The sequence below is a fragment of the Manacus vitellinus genome, unplaced genomic scaffold (genome assembly GCF_001715985.3).
Source record: "Manacus vitellinus isolate BGI_N305 unplaced genomic scaffold, ASM171598v3 scaffold_3_pilon, whole genome shotgun sequence".
Taxonomy (NCBI): domain Eukaryota; kingdom Metazoa; phylum Chordata; class Aves; order Passeriformes; family Pipridae; genus Manacus; species Manacus vitellinus.
In genome coordinates this window covers 2,166,748-2,186,300 of record NW_021940535.1, presented here as the reverse complement: position 1 = coordinate 2,186,300, position 19,553 = coordinate 2,166,748, and the positions used below count along the sequence as shown (strand labels likewise).

At 40.2% G+C, this 19,553-nt stretch overlaps 1 protein-coding gene across 1 annotated transcript in view; it reads right to left on the bottom strand.

Annotated features, from left to right (window-relative positions):
- Positions 1-1,764: 1,764 nt before the first annotated feature.
- Positions 1,765-19,553, bottom strand: part of SUGCT (succinyl-CoA:glutarate-CoA transferase) — a 307,950-nt gene continuing 290,161 nt past the window's right edge. The window contains exon 13 of the mRNA XM_008921316.2: positions 1,765-2,165. Within this exon, the coding sequence (XP_008919564.1) occupies positions 2,002-2,165 (164 nt within the window). The 3' untranslated portion in view covers positions 1,765-2,001. The remainder of the gene's footprint in view (positions 2,166-19,553) is intronic.

The window sequence follows — 19,553 nt, the reverse complement described above, 5'->3', positions numbered from 1 at the left end:
TGATTTTTTTTAGAAATCATTGAACAAAACTGAGCAATATTTTACTATATCTTATGTATGTGATTCTTAGAAATGTGAAGAAAAGAACCCTTAACAACCCAGCAAATTTATTTCTACTGTTATCTGACAGTGTTTTTCATTAATAAACAAAGTTTAGTTCAATATCAGGTTATCCATTTTATGTGAAGCTGAATTCAAATTGCTGTTTTTCTCATCAGAAAAAGGGATGTTCCCCTTAGATTAAAAGGAAGGTGGACTGTATCAAAACTTCTTCCAATCCAGTTTCAATTCTTCCCTTATGGTGTCCCAATTCTCAATTCAGACTTATTTCCATATTTATTTTAGAAGTCACTCTTCCAGGATCTCATGATGTCTTTAGCACATGGACAGAGTATGGTGTTTGGTGCCAGGAATGCAGTGCAAGAGGAAAAAAAAAAAAAACAACAGGAGAAGATCTGAGGGAAAAAAAAAGAAGGAACACAAACCGAGAGAAAACAAGCAAACAAATGAACCAAAACACACTGGGCTTCAAAAATGAGCAGCCACAGTGGGGTTCCACTGCAATTTGATTATGTAATAACCTCTTTTTCTTCCCCCAGAAGGTAATGCAGAGTTGTGAAGTTCAAATGTAATACAGAGGATGTTGTTTGTTAGAGTGAAAACAAAGTGACAAGCTAGTTACAATGCCAGGCCTGTTTCCGATACTTTGAGAGAAACATGGACATTATGTGTTGAGTGTCAATTTGAGTTAGTTTTATTTCATTCTAGGAATAGAAAGGCTTTGCCTTGTTCCTAGGGTGCACACAACAAAGGTTATACCCTTTCCATATGCTGAGTTTACTTTATCTGTAAATTAGATACTGTAATAGAGGAGAATGGGATGTCTTCTGTGAGTGAAGAACTGCCAGATTGGTTTGTAGAGAAGAAATGGCTCTTTAATCTTTTCCTTAATATGTTTCATGGATCAAATTCTTCCAGCTTCTTCCACTGCATAGTGCCTTACCCTCAAGAGCAACCTTACTGAAGGATATGATATTACTAACTTTGAGGAAGGTCTGTCAACTCTCACCATGTTTTAATCATGAAGGTGGGACTGAGTCAAAAGTTTTTCACAGATTTCAACCTGTGTTTTCTCCGTAATGAAGGTGCTTTGGAAGGCAACTGGAGTCAGAGATAGGAATCAGTACCTACAGTACCCACAGAACCAGACTGAGATGTCTGGTAAGTTCTGGTATTTGACATTCAGCATGTGGTTTTCTGTGGATCAATATTTAATTAAGAGTACCCTGGGCCTTGCTAAATAAAATTACAAAAGGCTATTCAACCACAGCTTGTCTCTCAACTGGTCTTGGAATAGGCTTGTTTCATAACTGAAGAACTGTGCCAGTTTCAGCTTCTTTCAGCTAACATATTAGGATTGTCATGACTATGCAATGCAATATAAAGACATACTAGTAATTTGGAATACCAGGAAATAAAAGTGAATTTTGCAATGGTTACTCTACCCTTGATTTAAAATAGAAATGAACAAAGAGTTCATGACTGATAATTCTGTTCAAAATCAATGAGACCAATTTGTAAATAGAAGATTCTCTACTAAAATAATTGTATAAGGCAGCCTTCTGCGAGTGCAGAGTCTAGTATACAGATTTTAAAGGTTCTGCTTCTTTTCACTAACATCATGTCTTTCTCAGGACAAATGTTTAGGCAATTACAGTAACTATGATAAGAACTCCATTTTCCATATGAAGTACAGAAAATGAGTAGTCACACAGGACTGTATAATTACATTTACCCCCAACCCCCCACAAGAAAATCTTTCACTCAGACAGCATGAGATTGTTTATTTGATACATCAGTGTTAAAATCATACAAAAACACGTGAAAGAAAATTAGGAATTAAATTATGTCTTCTCTTCGAGTCCCATTAGGGAAACTGAAGGGAGCAAAGAGAGGACAAAGTAATGTGAACTCAGTGTGAAGGAATGTAGCTAATGTTCCTTATCTGACCTCATGCTGAGCCACAGCACCAGTGCGGAGCAGTTCTTCTATGGCATCATCCTCATACCCCAGCATGCTCTTCAGTATCTCCACTGTATGCTGTCCAACAAGTGGAGGTGGTTTTGGATGTAACACATCAAATTCACTGTATCGGACACCTGGTCCTATAAAAAAAAGCAAATTATTTTCCAGCGTTACTACCCATATTTATGTTGAAATGTCTATGTTAGTTTAAAGGAAAGTATCTCATTTTTTGCATCAGTCCTTATCACAGAAACGTTATATTCTAGAATTACTAAAAAAATCCAGTTCTTAAGAATGTACCAATAAACCAGCTTTAAATAGTTCACTCAAATGCAGAGCTGATGTATATTCACCCAATGTTAAGAAAATCTTCTCATTTTTCCCAGTGACATGTATATCAGAGTGCTCTGAGTCATATTATGTCACAGGTCTGCCACTCTCTGCTACCTGAACGACAAAGACAATGCCCAGCCCACTCAACAGGATGTGGTACAGAAATCCCCAGACTGTCTTCAACAGGAGGCAGGAGAGGCATAAAGACACAATGAAATGTGATGTTAACACACTGTCACTGATGTCAGAGCAGTGCATGGACAATGGAAAGCACCATCTCCAGTTGGCAACAGCTCAAGCACCTCTGCAGTGCTCCATTATTCTGCAGTGACATAGAACTGACAGCACATAGAGCAATGGTATTACCCAGCTTGGTTTACATTTTCTGTCAAAAATACAAGTAGAAGCAGCTGTAAGAAAATCAACAACGGTTTATCTACTCTGGCAAGAAGAATTTCAAAGGTGGAAATCTGAAAGCTGGCAATGATATGTCTTCAATTGCAGGTAGTCAGATCTCACCTTTTGTGACACTGTAGTGAACTGAACAGATTTCAGTGTAGTTCACTGAGGACAAGTAACTATAGCACTACTACCAAACTCAGAGGAGAGAATGAGCTACAAATTTACTCTGTGATCAAAAGTGAGGTATCAACTCAGCATATGCTGATTTGGTACATTTCTGGAGTATGCTCCTTGAAGAGGTAATGGTTGGACTCGATGATCTTAAAAGTCTTTTCCAACCCAGAGGATTCTATGACATGGTTTCTGTGTTTAAAAAGGAAAGGAGGTAGAATTGGGGAATGCAGACCAAATCATTTAACTTCCATTCAATGCTGAAACAAACAATCACAATGAAAATACTCAGGAGATGAGTTACATCCAGAATGTACCTATTAAGAACAAATAGTATATGCAATCTCTTGTATTTCCACCAGGAGAAGGGCTGGAGGTGAGATATATCCCATATAACTTTAGATGCCAATAACCTAGATATAGAAGTTTAGTTCCTTAGACTCTTTTTGGAGACACTGAAGATGAAAGGACACACTTAGAGTGTAGTTCTTCTAAGACACTGGTAAGTGACTAAACCTGGTCAGATGAATTGTGATCACTCATGTTTCTCCACAAAGGAAAGGGTAGACAAACATGCAGAGCTTTAACACCCAGACATCAAGTCAGCTTAGGTGACCCTCTGTCATGGTTTAACTCCAGCCAGAAACTGAGGACCACACAGCTGCTTGCTCACTCCCCCACCAACAGGATTGGAGGGAGAATTAGAAAGGATAAAAGCCAGAAAATCACGGGTTGAGGTAAAGACAATTTAATAAGGAAAGCAAAGGCCTCGCACACGAATAAAGCAAAATGAGGAATTAATTCACTGCTTCCCATGGGCAGGCAGGTGTTCAGCCATCTCCAGGAGAGCAGGGCCCCATCATGCATTATGGTTACTTGGGAAGACAAATGCCATCACTTCAAATGTCCCCCCCCTTCCTCGTTCTTCCCCCCACTTTATATACTGAGCATAATGTCATATGGTACGGGTCAGTTGGGGTCACTTGTCCTGGTTGTATCTCCTCCCAAATTCCCATGCTCCCCCAAACTCCTTGCCAGCATGGTAATACGAGAAGCAGAGAAAGCCTTATGTAAAGCAGCGCTATGTAAGCACTCCTCAGGAATAACAAAAGCATCTCTAAATTATCATCACTGTATTCAGCACAAATCCAAAACATAGCCCCATACTAACCACTGTGAAAAAAATTAACTCTACCCCAGACAAAACCAGCACACAGAATCACAGAATATGATTCAATGCTGTGGTGGGTTGACCTTGGCTAGATGCCAGGTGCCCACCCAGCTGCTCTATCACTCCCCTTCCCAGCCAGACAGGGGAGAGAGTAAGGTCAAAAAACAATTTGTGTGTTGGGATAAGGCAGTTTATTTAAAGCAAAAGCAAAGTGGAAGCTTGCACGCGCAAAAGCAAAGCAAAGCAAAATATAGCAGGGTTTATTCTCTACTTCCCATGAGCAGCAATGGTCAGCCGCTCCTGAGAAGCAGGGCTTCAGCACGTGTTAACAGTTCCTCAGCAGGCAGCCACTGGAGACAATGAATGCCTGCCTTCCTGCTCCTTGCCTTAGCTTTTCTGTCTGAGCTGACATCATATGGTATGGAATATCCCTTTGGACAGTTTGGGTCAGCTGGCCTGCTTGTGTTCCCTCCCAGGATCTTGCCCTCAACTGAGGAAGGAATGTTACAGTGTTGGTGCTGTGCTCAGCAGTAGCCAAAACACCAGTGTGTTATCAACACCCTTCTAGCTACCAATGCAAAGCTCAGCACTGTGAGGAATACTGTGGGGAAATGAACTCCAGCTCAGGCAGACCCAATTCAAATACTGAGTTGCAAGGGACTCATAAGGATCATCGAGTCCAAGTCCTGGCCATGCACAGGACCACCCCCAAGAGTCACACCATGTGCTGGAGAGTATCATTCAAACACTTCTTGAACTCTGTCAGGCTTGATGCTGTGACCGGGGAGCCTGTTCCAGTGCCCAACCACCCTCTGGGTGAAGAACCTTTTTCTAATATCCAACCTAAAACTCCCTGGACACAACTTCAGGCCATTCCCTAGGGTTCTGTCACTGGTCACCAGAGAGAAGAGATCAGTGCTTGCCTTCCTCCCCTCACAAGGAAGTTGTAGACTGCAATGAGGTCTTCCCTCAGTCTCCTCTTCTCCAGGCTGAAGAGACCAAGTGACCTCAGCCACTCCTCATACAGCTTCCCCTCAAGGCCCTTCACCATCTTTGTTGCTCTCCTTTGGACCCTCTCCAGTAGCTTAATATCTTTCTTATATTGTGGCACCCAAAACTGCACACAATATTCAGGGTACCCAGCTCAGAGTAGAGTGGGACACCAGCCCTTCCTTGACTGGCTGGTGATGCTTTGCCTGATGCCCCCCAGGACACAGTTGGCCCTCCTGGCTGCCAGGGCACTGCTGACTCATATTCAACTTGCATTGACCAAGACCACCAGGTCCCTTTCTGCAGAGCTGCTTTCCAGCATCTCATTCCCCAGTCTGTCTGTACCAGGGTTGCCCCATCCCAGGTGCAGAATCCAGCACTTTCCCTTGTTGAACTTCCTATGGTTGGTGATGTCCAGTCCTCTCATTTGTCGAGATCTCTCTGCAAGGCCTCCCAGCCTTCGAGGGAGCCAACAGCTCCTCTCAGTTTTGTGTCATCTGCAAACTTGCTCAGTATCCCTTCTAGTCCTGCATCCAATTCCTTTATGAAGATGTGGAAGAGCACAGGGCCTAAGACTGAGCCCTGTGGAACCCCACTAGTGACAGGTCACCAGTCTGATGTCATCCCATTCCCTATCACCCTCTGTGCTCCACCTGTGAGCCAATTGCTCACCCATCACATGGTGTGCTTATCCAGCTGCGGGTTGGACATTTTGTCCAGAAGGATACTGTGAGAGACAGTATCGAAAGCTTTACTGGAATACAAAAAGATGACATCAACTGGCTTCCCTTGATCAACTAGATGGGTTACCTTTTCATAAAAGGAAATTAGGTTTGGTAAGCAGGACTTTCCTCTCATGAAGCCATGCTGACTGTAACCAATGTCTGCATTGCCTTTCAAGTGTTTTTCAATACCTCTGAGAATAATCTTCTCCATAACTTTACCAGGCACTGAAGTGAGACTGACAGGCCTGTAGTTTTCAGGGTCCTCCTTCTTGAAAATCGGGACAACATTCACCAGGTTCCAGTCAGCTGGGACCTCTCTGGATTCCCGAGACCACTCAAAAATCATTGAGAGAGTTTTTGCAATGACATGTATTTTAAGTGGGGTGGCTGATAGAATTCAGGTCTTACCTGTTCAGCTTTCTGAGGACTTCAAGCTAAAATTGGCTGTGAAACAGACTTCACAGTGACCTGGCTACACTGGAGAAATGTTCTGATAAAACAGGGTGAAATTCAATAATGTTAAGGGGAAGGAACTACATTTAATTATACAAATACAGGGCAGGGGACACACAGCAAAGCAGGAATAGCTAGAGGTTATTCTAGATCAGGAAGTGAAGATGAGTCAACAACATCAGGCTGTTGTAAAAAAGGCAAGAATCATACAGGGATGTACAAACAAGAGAGATGAAATAATCTTTTTGCTCTAGTTAGAGCTGGCAGATCACAGCTGGAGCAGTGTCTGGTATGGGGCCCCCACTGCACAGCCATCTGGAACACCTGAGAGCTTCTACAGGACAGCAAGTGAAATTATCACAGGAAACAAGACGGACTGAAAAATGTGGGATCATGGACCTAAAGAGAAAGGCCAGAGAAAAACATCTTCAAACGTTTTCAGAGAGTGTAAAAAATAACCACCACCCCTGACAAAAAAAAACATAAAAAACCAAAAACCAAAAAAAAAACCCAAACAAACCAACCAACCAACCAACCAACCAAAAACCCAACAAAACAAACAAACAAAAACAAAACAAAAGAAAAAGAAAAACAAAAACAAAACCCAAAACCAACCAACAAACAAATAAAACAAAACCCAAAACATCCCCCAATATCCATGAGAGCTTTCTGGAAGGAGGAAATAAATCCTTTTTCATGTCCATGATGAATGAGAAATAACTGATTAAATTGAAACAAACGAAACTCTAGGAAATGAAAATACACCTCTATGATGGTAGGGGTAGCAAAATGATGAAACAAGACATGTGAGGAGGTTGTGGAGTTTTTATCAATCAGGTCTTTAGGAACAAGGTTTATTCAAGCATAGCTGATCCCTGGGGCTTGCTGATGGATTAGATCTCACAATCTCTTCAACCCAATAATATATGTCCCTTTCACCCACTATAATATGAAAGCTAAGAAACAGCTCACATCAGGGATAACTTTTTTATTTCTCTGATTCTACCCACTTTGAACACACTGAGTTCGATTTTCAGAGGAAACCTCCTGTGAGAAATCAGTACATTTTAAAGGGAAAGGTGACATCACTAGGCAATATTTGTATTAATTCCACTTCTTAGGAGTGACTGAAGGATGAACTGGCATTAGTGCAAGCCACAGGAATGATCTCTATGCCAACTGAAATGCTTGTGAAGATAATTTCAGAGCAAAAATTCCCTTTAGAAATTTATTAGTCCAAAAATTCAACATAGCCACAAAACTATTATGCAATGTCTATTTAAAAAAATAATGAATATAAAGCAATCTTATTTAGGTGTGGATCTCAAAACCTGGGAGTTTTTGCAGTGATATCAAAAGACGTTGAATAAAATCTCTAAAAGAGAAAACCAAAATTGACATTAGGTACACAACAGGCATAGAATGCTTCATGCTTCCCAAAGAAAATTAATCTTACAAACTAGAGCATGCTAGAAAATTGCATGGCAATTATAAAACCAGTGTCTTCCTTGAGCTTTTATTGTTTGATGCATAATTCATCACGCTACTTTTCACTTTAATAGAGTTATAAAGTTATCTACATTCATTCAAAGGAGGTACTTGCTAATGATCCATCATTAACGATTCTCTGTTCTTTCCTTGTGTAACTTCTACTTGGCTTCTGTGTCAATTAGGAGGGTGCAAAGCTTGCCAGTCAGGCTTCAGCAATCCCACGCTCCTACTGAACAACGCTCCAGGAAAGCAACCAGCAGAATGCTATGCAAATGTTAATTAAACACAACTGCCTTATGAGGAAACCATCCCTAGAGGCAGAGAGAGGTGAACTGCTTTAATTAAGGTCAAAAGCATTTGCATGTGGGTGAGTTACAGAGAGCCTTCCAGAGGAAAACAGGCCTTTGCTAGGGTAGAAGCAGGGTGACTGATGGGAGGAGTTAAGGCAGCAGTCACCTGTGCATCCTGGCTGTCAGCAGGACACTATACTCAATTCAGGCATGAAATTAAAGGGACACATATGGTCACCTGAAAAAATGAAAGAATGAGGTGTAGCTGTGATTTACCTTTGTCCTGTTAAATTAAAAGGAGCCTGTTTCTCTTTTTGCTATGATTACTGTCAGTAAAACAAAGAGCTCTTTCACCACCTTTAAATTCTAGGCTAATCTTTAATTATTATTATTATCATAATCATCATCATCATTTTGACTTTGATACATTGCTAAAATACATGCTGTGCACACCACATAACCTGCAGGAGTTAATAGTGCAACAATAAATCAAAATTTGTATCAGTTGCAACCACAATGAAAATTGTACCAAGATATCTTGAATACTTGAACTAAAGGTCTTCTTAATAAATTCTGTTTCTTTGGGGCCTATCTACTGTGGTACTGCTAGGCATCAAACCGAGGTACTAGTTTAAAACATACTGAAGTCATCAAAGCAAAAGACAAAAATGAGATAAAACTACTGAAACAGGTCCAGAGGAAGTGTCCTGCAAGAAATGCCTTTGAACACTCACTCTAAACAGGTGAAACATGTGGCAGTCTTTGGAATGTGTCTCTGGGCATTGCTGAGATTTGGGGCTGCAGAAGCAAAGTCAGTTTGACTCTACAAGTAGCAGAAATTAAAGTTGAATTCGAATCATATTAAAGGTGTAAAGCACAGTATATAAAAGTGGATAAAGGTAATATTCGTTGCTTTGTCTTGACAAATAGCAGTCCTGCAGCATTGTGCAGGACTCACTGGATAACACTTTTCTACAGCACAGGTTAGAGCATATTGAAGCAACCTAGCTCTCAAACTATGTAGATGGAATCAAGACTGGAGACAGCCAAGCTCAGGGGAAAAGTCATGATTATTTCTTATTGTTCAAGTGGGACAAGGGAAAGAAAGGGAAAATTTGAGCTAATGGATGTGTACACATTCCACTTGAAATGTATCACCTACATTCGCAAAAAAAGAGCAATGAAAACCCCAACACCACTAGTTAGTTAGTTCTACCTTAGCTTACAGTGTATTTTATATAGATGTAGGAATCACATGAAAACAAACTATATTGCAACTGCATTGCAAGATTTTGGTAGCAGGGATGCTACAGGGGCAGCTTCTGCGAGAAGCTGCCAGAAACTTTCCCTATGTTTGATGAAGCCAATGCCAGCTGGCTCCAAGATGGACCTGCTGCTGAACAAGGCTGAGCCAATCAGGGACAGTGGTAGTGCCTCTGGGATAACATATTTAAGAAGGGGAAAAAGACCTCTGCAGAACATCAGCCAGAAGATAGAAGTGATAATATGTGAGAGAATCAGCTCTGCAGATGCCACAGTCAGTGGCATCCAGTGTTCCAGTTGTCAGAGCAGAGATTCCCCTGATGAAGACCATGGTGAGACAGGCTGTGCCCCTGCAGCCCATTGAGGTCCATGGTGGAATTAATATCTACCTGCAGCTTCTAGAGGACCCCACACCTGCGCAGGTGGATGGATGCCTAAAGGAGGCTGTGACTCCATTGGAAACCCACGCTGGAGCAGACTCCCAGCAGGACTTGTGGACCCATGAAGGGAGGAGCTCACACTGGAGCAGGTTTGCTGGCAGGACCTGTGACTCTGTGGGGGTCCACGCTATAATAGCCTGTTCGAAGACTGCAAACAGTGAAAGGGACCCACACTGGAGCAGTTCATGAAAGATTGAAGTCCACGAGAAAGACTTAGATTGGAGAAGTTTGTGGAGGACTGTATCCTGTGGGAGGAACCCCATGTTGGAACAAGGAGGAGTGTGAGGAATCCTCCCCCTAAGGAGGAATAAGCAGCAGAAATTTGTGCTGAACTGTCCACAAATCCCATTCTCCATTCCCCAGTGCCACTGTGGGGAAAAAGGTAGAGAATTAGGAGTAAAGTTAAGGCTGGGAAGAAGGGAGGAGTTGGGGAGAAGGTATTTTTAAGATGTAGTTTTATTTCTCATTATCCTACTCTGACTTGATTGGTCATAAATTAGATTAAATATTTCCCAAGCTGAGTTTGTTTTGCCCATGACAGTGATTTTTCGCTGTCCTTATCTCAACCCCTTTCCCTGGCCAGCTGAGGAAGTGAGTGCTAGGAGTAGCTTTGGTGGGCACCTGGCATCCAGCCAGGGTCAACCTACCACACAAACCAAACACGTGTGCCTCTTCCAATAACATGGTGTTGCTACATAACGGTTTTGCAATTCCAATGAAATATCATAAACAGCTAACAGCAGTGGCCCAAAGCCAATACATTTGCACACAGATCTCATATACACTACAGGTCAAGTGTTTGGAGCATGCAATCAGCTGGTTATGAAACTGGCCTAAAGGAGGATCAGCAGGAAAGAAGCAGTGACTTTTAAGGCAATGAAAAGGAAAATGATACAAATAAATCAATGAAAGGGGCTTCATGGCTGCTATGAAGGATATTTGTGTGTTGGAACTGATGTGTGCAGGGACATGTTACCAGGAGTAGACCAGGGAAACTTCATTTTGAGTGTATGGTTTCTTTCCATTGGTCCCAGCCATGATGTCTGTCAATCTGTTATTCACAGCTGAGAAGATGGTGTGCTCGAGCACATAGTACAGCCCAGCCTGGCCACAGTGCCTTTACACCAGGATTCTTCCCCTTGATGAAACACAAAGTACAAAAGTATACACAGACAAAAAAGCTCATTACAAAGCCCTGCTAGTATAAGTAGTACACAAAGGCTTCAAGGTAATCCTCAGAATTAATGATCCACTCCATCTTAACTGGAAAATTCCCACATTTTTCTATTTCTTACCATAGATCTGAAAGTTTAAGAGCTTGGGGGACTTTTCAGGAATCTATTTAATTGCTATGAAAAATACTTTCTTTTTGCATTACATTAGAGCTGGTGATTTACCTTTTAAGAACAACTCATAATAGATTGGGAAAAAACAATTATGAAGATAATATTTGAAGTCTTGTTCCTCCTTCCCTCACTGTTGCTTCCATTTCCTCCCCCACTTAGAGCATAGCCATACAAAGTGTTCACTTGGCATCCAGCACAGCTGAGAGGGTGAAAAACTTTGGCAGGATTACCAGGAATCAGTAACTGAGAGTGGAGAGGATTGACAAACTTCTCGAATGGCAATAAAAAAGTAAACTTTGTTCTAGGTGCCATACAAACACAGATATAAATGAACAGTAAACAGCAAACAGTAAAATCAGTAGGGCAGTAAATAGTATCAACATTAGAAATATCTACACACCATCTGATACCTTTTCTCATTTGGACGATACTGACTTCCATAGGAGAGGTATGAGGACCATCCAACTTTAAAAAAGTCAAGAATGTAAAAACTGAGACATTGTGAGAAGAATGAATTGACAGGCAGAGCATAAACATGGATTATTTGTGATACCTATAGATTGGTGTTTAAAAATTAGGCCACTTTAAAACCAACACCGAGGAATTCAAAGCATCCACTATGTAATTCTGAAAAAATTTATCAAAGTACTTTCTTACCTGAAGCTGCATATAAAGAAACATATAGTATCACCATACTAACTGTATCTAATTAATATTGCATGACTGCTGGAGTAAAGGAAATAATTTCAGTCACTCTGGTTGCATATTTTAGAGTAATCCCACATAATTGCAGTATTCAAGTAACACAATTTTGTGAGAGGACTCTTGGCACCAAAAAGCTTTAAAAAAGTTGCAGTATGGTGGTGTCTACAGCTTCCCACATGTATTGCCTCACAATGTTGAAAAATTTGGCCTAACTTTTTGTACAGTCTCTCATGGTCCCACTCCTTACCGAAACGCCCATAGACCTGAAGAGAAGATTCAAAGAAATACAGGAAGGAAGATGACTAGTAAGACTACCCAGAGGTATCAATTTTAAAGAACTGTGAATTCTCTAGGTAATAATCTATAGCTCTATTTCCTAAGGAAACAAGTTTATGTGTCTGTGCTATCTTTCTTTCACCTGTTTGTCTGCCTTGTCCCTGCCATACACAGTAACTTCTGAACCTGTCAATCTTGACAAAAGTGTAGAAATCCCAAGGAAAATTAAGTTCTTACCAGTGCTGTGAAAAATGGCAACTGGTGAAGGACAGCTGGCCAAATTCCTGCCCAGATGACATTAAAAAAAAAACCCACAAAGAATGCAGCTGCTATATATTCTGTTTGGCTGCAAATGGCTTACCAGTAAGTACAGACACAGTTATGTAAGATGTATCTAGCACATATTGTACTCCACTGGGGAGACAAGGCGTAAAGGACATGAGGATAGTTCAGGTCATCATACGGATTACATATAGAGCTTATCAAGGATGTAAGTCTGAAGGAGAACAATATTTAGTTCCAGTGTTCATGGAACAACTTCTTCTACACATCTTTTCTACAATACTGTGGAATGTATTCAGGCTGTGCAAGCCCAAGACAAGGAAATTAAAGACTTCTGATTTAACATAAATTGCTCTTGCAGGAAGGAGCTGAAGAACAATATGGTAAAAAAGAGTAACTGGGAGAATACCTGCAAAAATTCAAAAGGGAAATCCTGCAGAAGCAAGCCTAAACTACTGAAAATACAAGCTAAAAACATATTTGTCTAAAGTCATACTGGAATCAATACAAAACTCAATACATAATCGCACCACAGGCTGCGGGTTAACCACAGGTTGTGTACCTAATGCAGAAATTATAGAGTGAGGCTGAAAGGCTTGTGCTACGAAGGAGGTAACACTATAACAGTTATTTCTGAGCATAAAATATATGAATTTCTGAAATGCCCATAAGCAGAACTGTTTCCACACAAGAGGACTGGGGTTAAGATGGCCTACCTAAACCTCCTCTGATACTTAAAAGGACAAGCCATGTATTGTTTCATGTAGACATCTTTACTGTAAACCCAAAGGCCTTAACTCTTGTACCTCATGGAGAGTAATTAGTGATAAGTGTGCTCCTATTTCCTTCCTCGTAACAGGAAAATTAAAATACTATCTGAAACAAGCCTCTTGTAAGGACAGAGAATTGCCTAGTTGCAACATACTCACATGATCCTGGAAGGTGAATCATGCCCCTAGCTGAACAGGAAGAGAAGCAGCTCCTCGGGGCCCTCCTACCAAGCCTGGTGAAAACTATTTCCAAGTCCCATGCCTTGTGGTTAGTATGAGCCTGCATGTTGGAATAAGACATGCCAGCCAACCCAGAAAGTGTCTGTATCTTCTCAGTACACCAATTTGTCCTTTCCTGTGTCCTAACTCCAGCTATAAGTTAGATTTTTTGGATCTTCAGAGACCCAAAAACTAAAGCTCTTGGTCAGCTGTGCATCATAAGAGTGGGAGCAGATGAGCTCTTCCTTGCAGATGAGCTCTTCCTTACTCTTTAGGCAACCAGCTGAAGCCCAGATACATGAAACTGATAATTCAGGGATGCAAGCTAATGCACACTGAAGAACATGCACAGCCTGACCCTGAGGCTGGGTATAATTTTCCTTGGTTGCTCAAGTAGTACTTTTTCAAGGTAGCAGGCTTTAAGTTTTTTCCAAACAACTGGTGAAAATAACTAAAAATTAAAAACATTTGGGCCTTCCATTAACACAAATTTGAAAGAACATTCAAAAAGTTCTCCTACGCAACTTTTGAAAATGTGTTTATTGCTTCCCACCATTCTGACAAGGTTCACAAGCCTGATGTTCCAGCTCCTAGGGAATATTTTTTTGTGGCCTGACCTTGAAGCCTTTGTCTAGTTATTTCTATACCCTTTTGTAAGCCTGGACATCAGAACACAGCACAGATTATTAAGCAGAAGATAAAGCATTTTTCTATGTCCCCTTTTTATACCTCCGAAGAATAGACCAAATTCTTTACAGTACACCTTATAGTGGGAATTTATGTAAAGATGATTATTTGTGATGGCTCCAATCATGCTTCTCTAAGTCTCTTCACAACCAGAGGTGATCGCTCATTAGGTCTACTTGGCATTCCTCTCTGAAGGTACTAGAACCCACTAAAACCCACCATAACATCTCCTTTGGCAGCAATAGTTAATGGACAGAACAGCAAGTGAACTCAATGACAAATGGTTTGTGACAGAAGCAGTCTACCAAATTGCTTTGCTTAAGTTCCTTAACCTCACCAGAACCTGTCTGTATATTAGTACAGACTATTTATTCATTAATATAGGATAAGTAATGTCCTATGACATCTATCTTAGCCTGTTAAGAGAAAGAAACAGAAATGAAGCTGTCTTCAGTCCACCTGTAGCAGAACTACTTTAAATCACTTCTTAAGACTTTTACATTGATTAATTTTTCCTCAACGATCCCTTGTTTTAGCCAAAGGATTAAGTCTCAGAAGGGGTATATTATTATAAAAAGGCCAGGCATTTAGTTAGACATCAAATCATGTGTCTGTCATGTGCTGTATGGCTATTGCCATGCACATTTTCTATACATCTTCAGACTGTTCCTCTGTGGCCACAATACACAGGCATATAAACCTTCCCATTTGGAAAATTCAACAGTCAGTCGATACTTTCTTGCCTGGTTGGTGACCCACACTGAGTAAATATCTGCAGACTGAGTATTAAAATAATGGAAAAAGCCATCAGCTGCAAGCACAGCCAAGTCAATTCTGTTGAATTTCTTCAGCACAGCCAACAGCCAGGTAACTCTATGTTTGAGCACCATGGAGATATCAGAACTCGATTTTCAAGCAAGGCGTCTGTGATTAAGTAGGGCTGAGAACTATGCACAGCATCATCATTCTTCCAAAATCTCTCCCACTCTGCCCTCCATTTACTTCTGCTGCCCCCTGTGCAGCAGAATGAGGCCAGTTTCAGTGTGCAGAGACCTTCCCTGGCAAAGGAAGATGGGAAGGGATTTGAAACTTCGTTTTGGATTACTTCAAGAACTGTAAATTACATTTTTAGCTCTTTTTGGGTAAGGTGCCCAGACTTCTTGAGGCATAGGCTACTAAAATGCTGGCTGAGTTTCAAAAAGCAGTTTGCAATCTGGGATGACTCTAAGCATCATACTCAAGACATCTTTAAAGGGGCCCAGTTTCCAGTAAAAGTTGAGGACATCTGAAAATCTTTCTCTTTCAGGATGCCTCAATTTGACTGGGCAGAGACATTTGGTATTCAAAGTAGACAACAGGAGAGAGTATTCCTTCACTGAGCAAGGGAAAGTAAAATTCTAGACATATAACTCTTTTTAGCTACTTCTTTTTTTCCTATTTCCTATTTAAAAGAAATCATCAGATTAATCTTAAATTCTTCAAAGGGAGACAGAGTGCTTAAATTGGAGACTAGAAGTGGGACTGGAGAGAAGGAACACTGCAGGTTAGGCTGGGTTTTTTCCATTGATTTGTAAGTGACAACTTGATCAATTCTGTCTCAGTGGGGAGGACTGGGAGCAGCTTTTTTGCTTTCCATTGTCTGGAGCCAATCCCTGTCATGTGATATTCAACTCATCCTCTTGCAAATATCAAAGCAGTATGGGGCAGGAGAAACAGCCATGTCAAAGCAAGCAGACTTCAGTATGGCTTTTAGTTCCGCAGGCATGCCAATGCGGGAGTGTGCATGTCAGTTAAATACAGAATGGTTCTCTATCAAAGTTCTTGTGGTTTCTAACATTTGCCAGCCTTTACTCCATCTGAAGGATTTCAGTTCTGCATTCTACCCTACAATGGGCAAAAGAATCAAGAAGTCATCTCTCCTTCCCCCAAAGACTAGAGTAGGATTAACAACCAGAAATTTAAGTCAGACACACCCATGAAGAGGAATGAGGCACAAGGTTAGGAAGCCATCCAGAGAATGGTTGCCTATTCCCTTACTAAACTAAAGTCTCTTTTTTTTCAAGAAGACAACTGTAAAGCTGGGGAACAAAAATTGAAACCATATTGAAACCAGCCATGCCTAAGCAATACTCCACCTTAAGTGTGCATAGATCAGTTTCATTAAAATATTTCCCCATTCTCTCTTTTTCCACCTCCTAATCCTTTGGCTGTATCCTTTAGTTGCCCTTTAAACTGCAAAGCAAAATTTTTTTCTGACACAGTTTGTAATTTCGAAGCCCGAATCTTAAGCAGCAGGTGCTTAGTTTTAATGGAATTTTTCCACCCCTGAATGTCTGGGAGAATCAGTAGCCCCTCCTACACAGCCCCTCACCTTTGATCCTTTGCCATTTGTATTTGTGGATTTTCATTTAACATATTTCTTCTGCTTTCCGCAATCTGCTTTTTCACTGCAAACCCTTTGACCGCTCCTTTCCTTTCTTTTACCTCACACGATTGGCAAGTGCTGTCTCCTAAAAATCCTTATAAAATATGAAGGGACTTGCTGCCTCTTGTCTTGCTACCACTGACCTCATTTTCATCAGCACTGTGTCTACTTTACACTGTGCTGGCAATTTAAAAGGACCTTAGACTGGCTGTTAATATTTGCACCACAAGAACAATTACATTTGAATTGCCAGAGGTCCTAAGGCTTCTCAGCATACACACACACACACACACACACAAATGGAACCAAAATAATAGTTGAGTTTAGTTCATACAATTAGTTATTTTGGAGCATGTCTGTGTGTGGGCACTTCTGTTCCATACTAACAGGTTTTGTTTCCATTTAATTTTAGCTTTTTGTTTGGTCTGATTTTAGTCAATTTTCCTCTTATAATCTCCTTTTTTGAATTAATGTAAATTATTTTGTACAGGGCTAATTTCAAGCAAAATCCAATAGAAAAGCATCCACACTCAGATTGTAAGGGCATTTGTAAAGGTGAGGATTAAAAGTAGCTGCATCAACTGCTTATGGAAAACATGGAATTCACATAATAACGTTAGAATTAGAGATGCTGCACTAAGTGAATGCCTGCTCTGCCTTGATGCTAGTAGATTGCTCCTGGACATGGTACAATTTGACAAAGTCTAATCATCAGATTACAGTTGTATAAGGAATTTATTCCTTATATCCAGGAATGCCTCTCCAAAGTTTGTGTTTTAGTTAGTCTTCCAAGTGTATTTGTATTTGACTATTTAAGAGCAGTTTCTTTTTTTCACTTGCCTTTCTATTGCTTATCAGATACAAAGGCATAGCAGTGTATATGCTGATACTCAAAACGGCTCTTGCTCAAAAAGAAATGGCATGCTGCAGAAATTACCATAGCCTTATTTGCTAATAACCTGACATGAATTTGACTGAAAACATATTTTAAAATATGCACTTGCATTATTCAGCAGTAAATCACAAGGGTTCACACAGCTGTCTCAGAACTAAATTTTAACTGAGCCTTCCATTCTTAAAAAGGTAACCCACTCCAGAAAGCCATACCTGCCACTTCCTCAATCCACCAAGCTCAGAGGCTATGTTCTGCACTGACAGCACGCAAAAATCTTTAATGCTAACACAAATACCTTTCATAGATTTTTCTGATTTTCTAGTTGATTTGTAAGCCAGCTGTTTTCTGACTGATTCAATGTGCAGATTTCATTTTAAAACAACAGTATATTCCCTGGTCACCTGCCATATAACTAGATCTTACAGGTGTAGGGCATGTTTGTAATGCTTGTTCATACACTTGCAGGGAAAAAAATCATAAAATAAAATAATTTGTGTACCTTTCTTGGATTCTAATATTTTCTCCCCAAATTTCAGACACAATATCAACAAAAGAATGCCAGGAATTACTTCATGCTTTATATATGTACCTGTTACAGATTATATTCGTTAATTTCAAAGCCAGGTGCTACTTTTGTTTAAAGTAATCCTTGATGGTACACTTTTTAAATATATATATATATGTATTTCATTCCAGTAAGAAGAACTGCTAGGTATTACATACAAACATTTAACTCTACCTTGATTATAGATCTATTACTGCTTCATTCTTTTTCACATAAGAACAAAGCTTGGTTTCTGTCTGCAAACCCTTGAACATCATGGCCCTGATCTTGACTGGAATATTTAGGTACTCTACTGAACTATGTCTGTGCAGTATAATGCCATTAAAATTAAATAATAACTAGCTATCAAAAAGTAATAATTATTGAGATTTTAGTGGCTCTAGTACTGCTTAGTCTGGTTTAGTTCCTCTTTGAAGGCAGAGACAATTGCGCTGAATGTAATGAATTCTGCACTTCCTTCAAATAAGTAGCTGACAGACTTAAAGCCGAAAAATTGATTATTAATTTTGCTAAGCTTCTTAGGATCATTTTAACTTTACAAAACACAAAGATTTGAAACTCTTTAAATCTTAAGTATATCTTTGTATACAATATTTTGCTGTAATATCTCTCATTTCTGTGGGTGTACACAGATTATATATTATTCACAAAGGTGAATGACTGACACTGCTGCTATGATACAGACCAGAGTGGCAAGGTGGTAGAAACAGCTAGTCCCCAACATCTTTTCTTCCCATGGGTACATAGAGTGGGCAGATACCAGATTGTCAGACACAAATCTGGAGGAAATAGTTCAGAAATTATTCTTCTTACATCTCATCTTCTTAGAGCTCTCCAGTCCAAAGCCTTCTTGCTAACAAAATACTAAACTTCCCATATTATTAAAATGTACTGAAGAGGCTGGAGGCAACCACATTTTTCAAGAAAAGCTAGATTGTTTGATAAAGCTACTTGTTGTTTAAATCTAATTTTTATGATTGTTGTTTCAGTGCCAACACAAGCAGTACCACCCAATCAGGAGTTCTCCATTGTATTTTGCAATATTGAAGCAAATCCCCATGCCAGAAAGCATTAGTAAACTTAAGAGCAAAGTTAGCTGGGTGAAGGGGGTGAATGGAATAGGATGACCTATGCAGTGGGTTGCGGCAAGAGATGTTTTTTTTTATGCTCAGGTGTTCACAAGAACAGATTTGTGTTTGGGAAAACACAATTCTTCTAGAGAGTAGGATTAAGGATTCTAGAGTTCCTATCCTTAGCTTCTGCTCCCAGGATCTTCTAACCCCTCATCCTAAAGTGGCCTAACCAATTGCCTGTTACCACAGAGAGATCTGCCTTCCCAGCTAAGCTATTTCCATACTTCTCTGCTTGGCATTACTCTTTTGCCTCATGTGCCAGCTAACCACATGTGGGCAAACCTTCACCCTTTTACAGAGCCTATAAAAGCTAACATAAAAGCAGAAAAAACACCCATGGTGACTCAGTACACTAGACCACTCTGACAATGGTGAAAAGTACATGCTCTTGAAGGAGTATGAGAATACAGCAGGAACATGCAATATTTCCCCATGATACTTTCCCAACCTCTAACAATTCACCATCTAGCTCCAGTATCCCACCCTCCTCTTATGC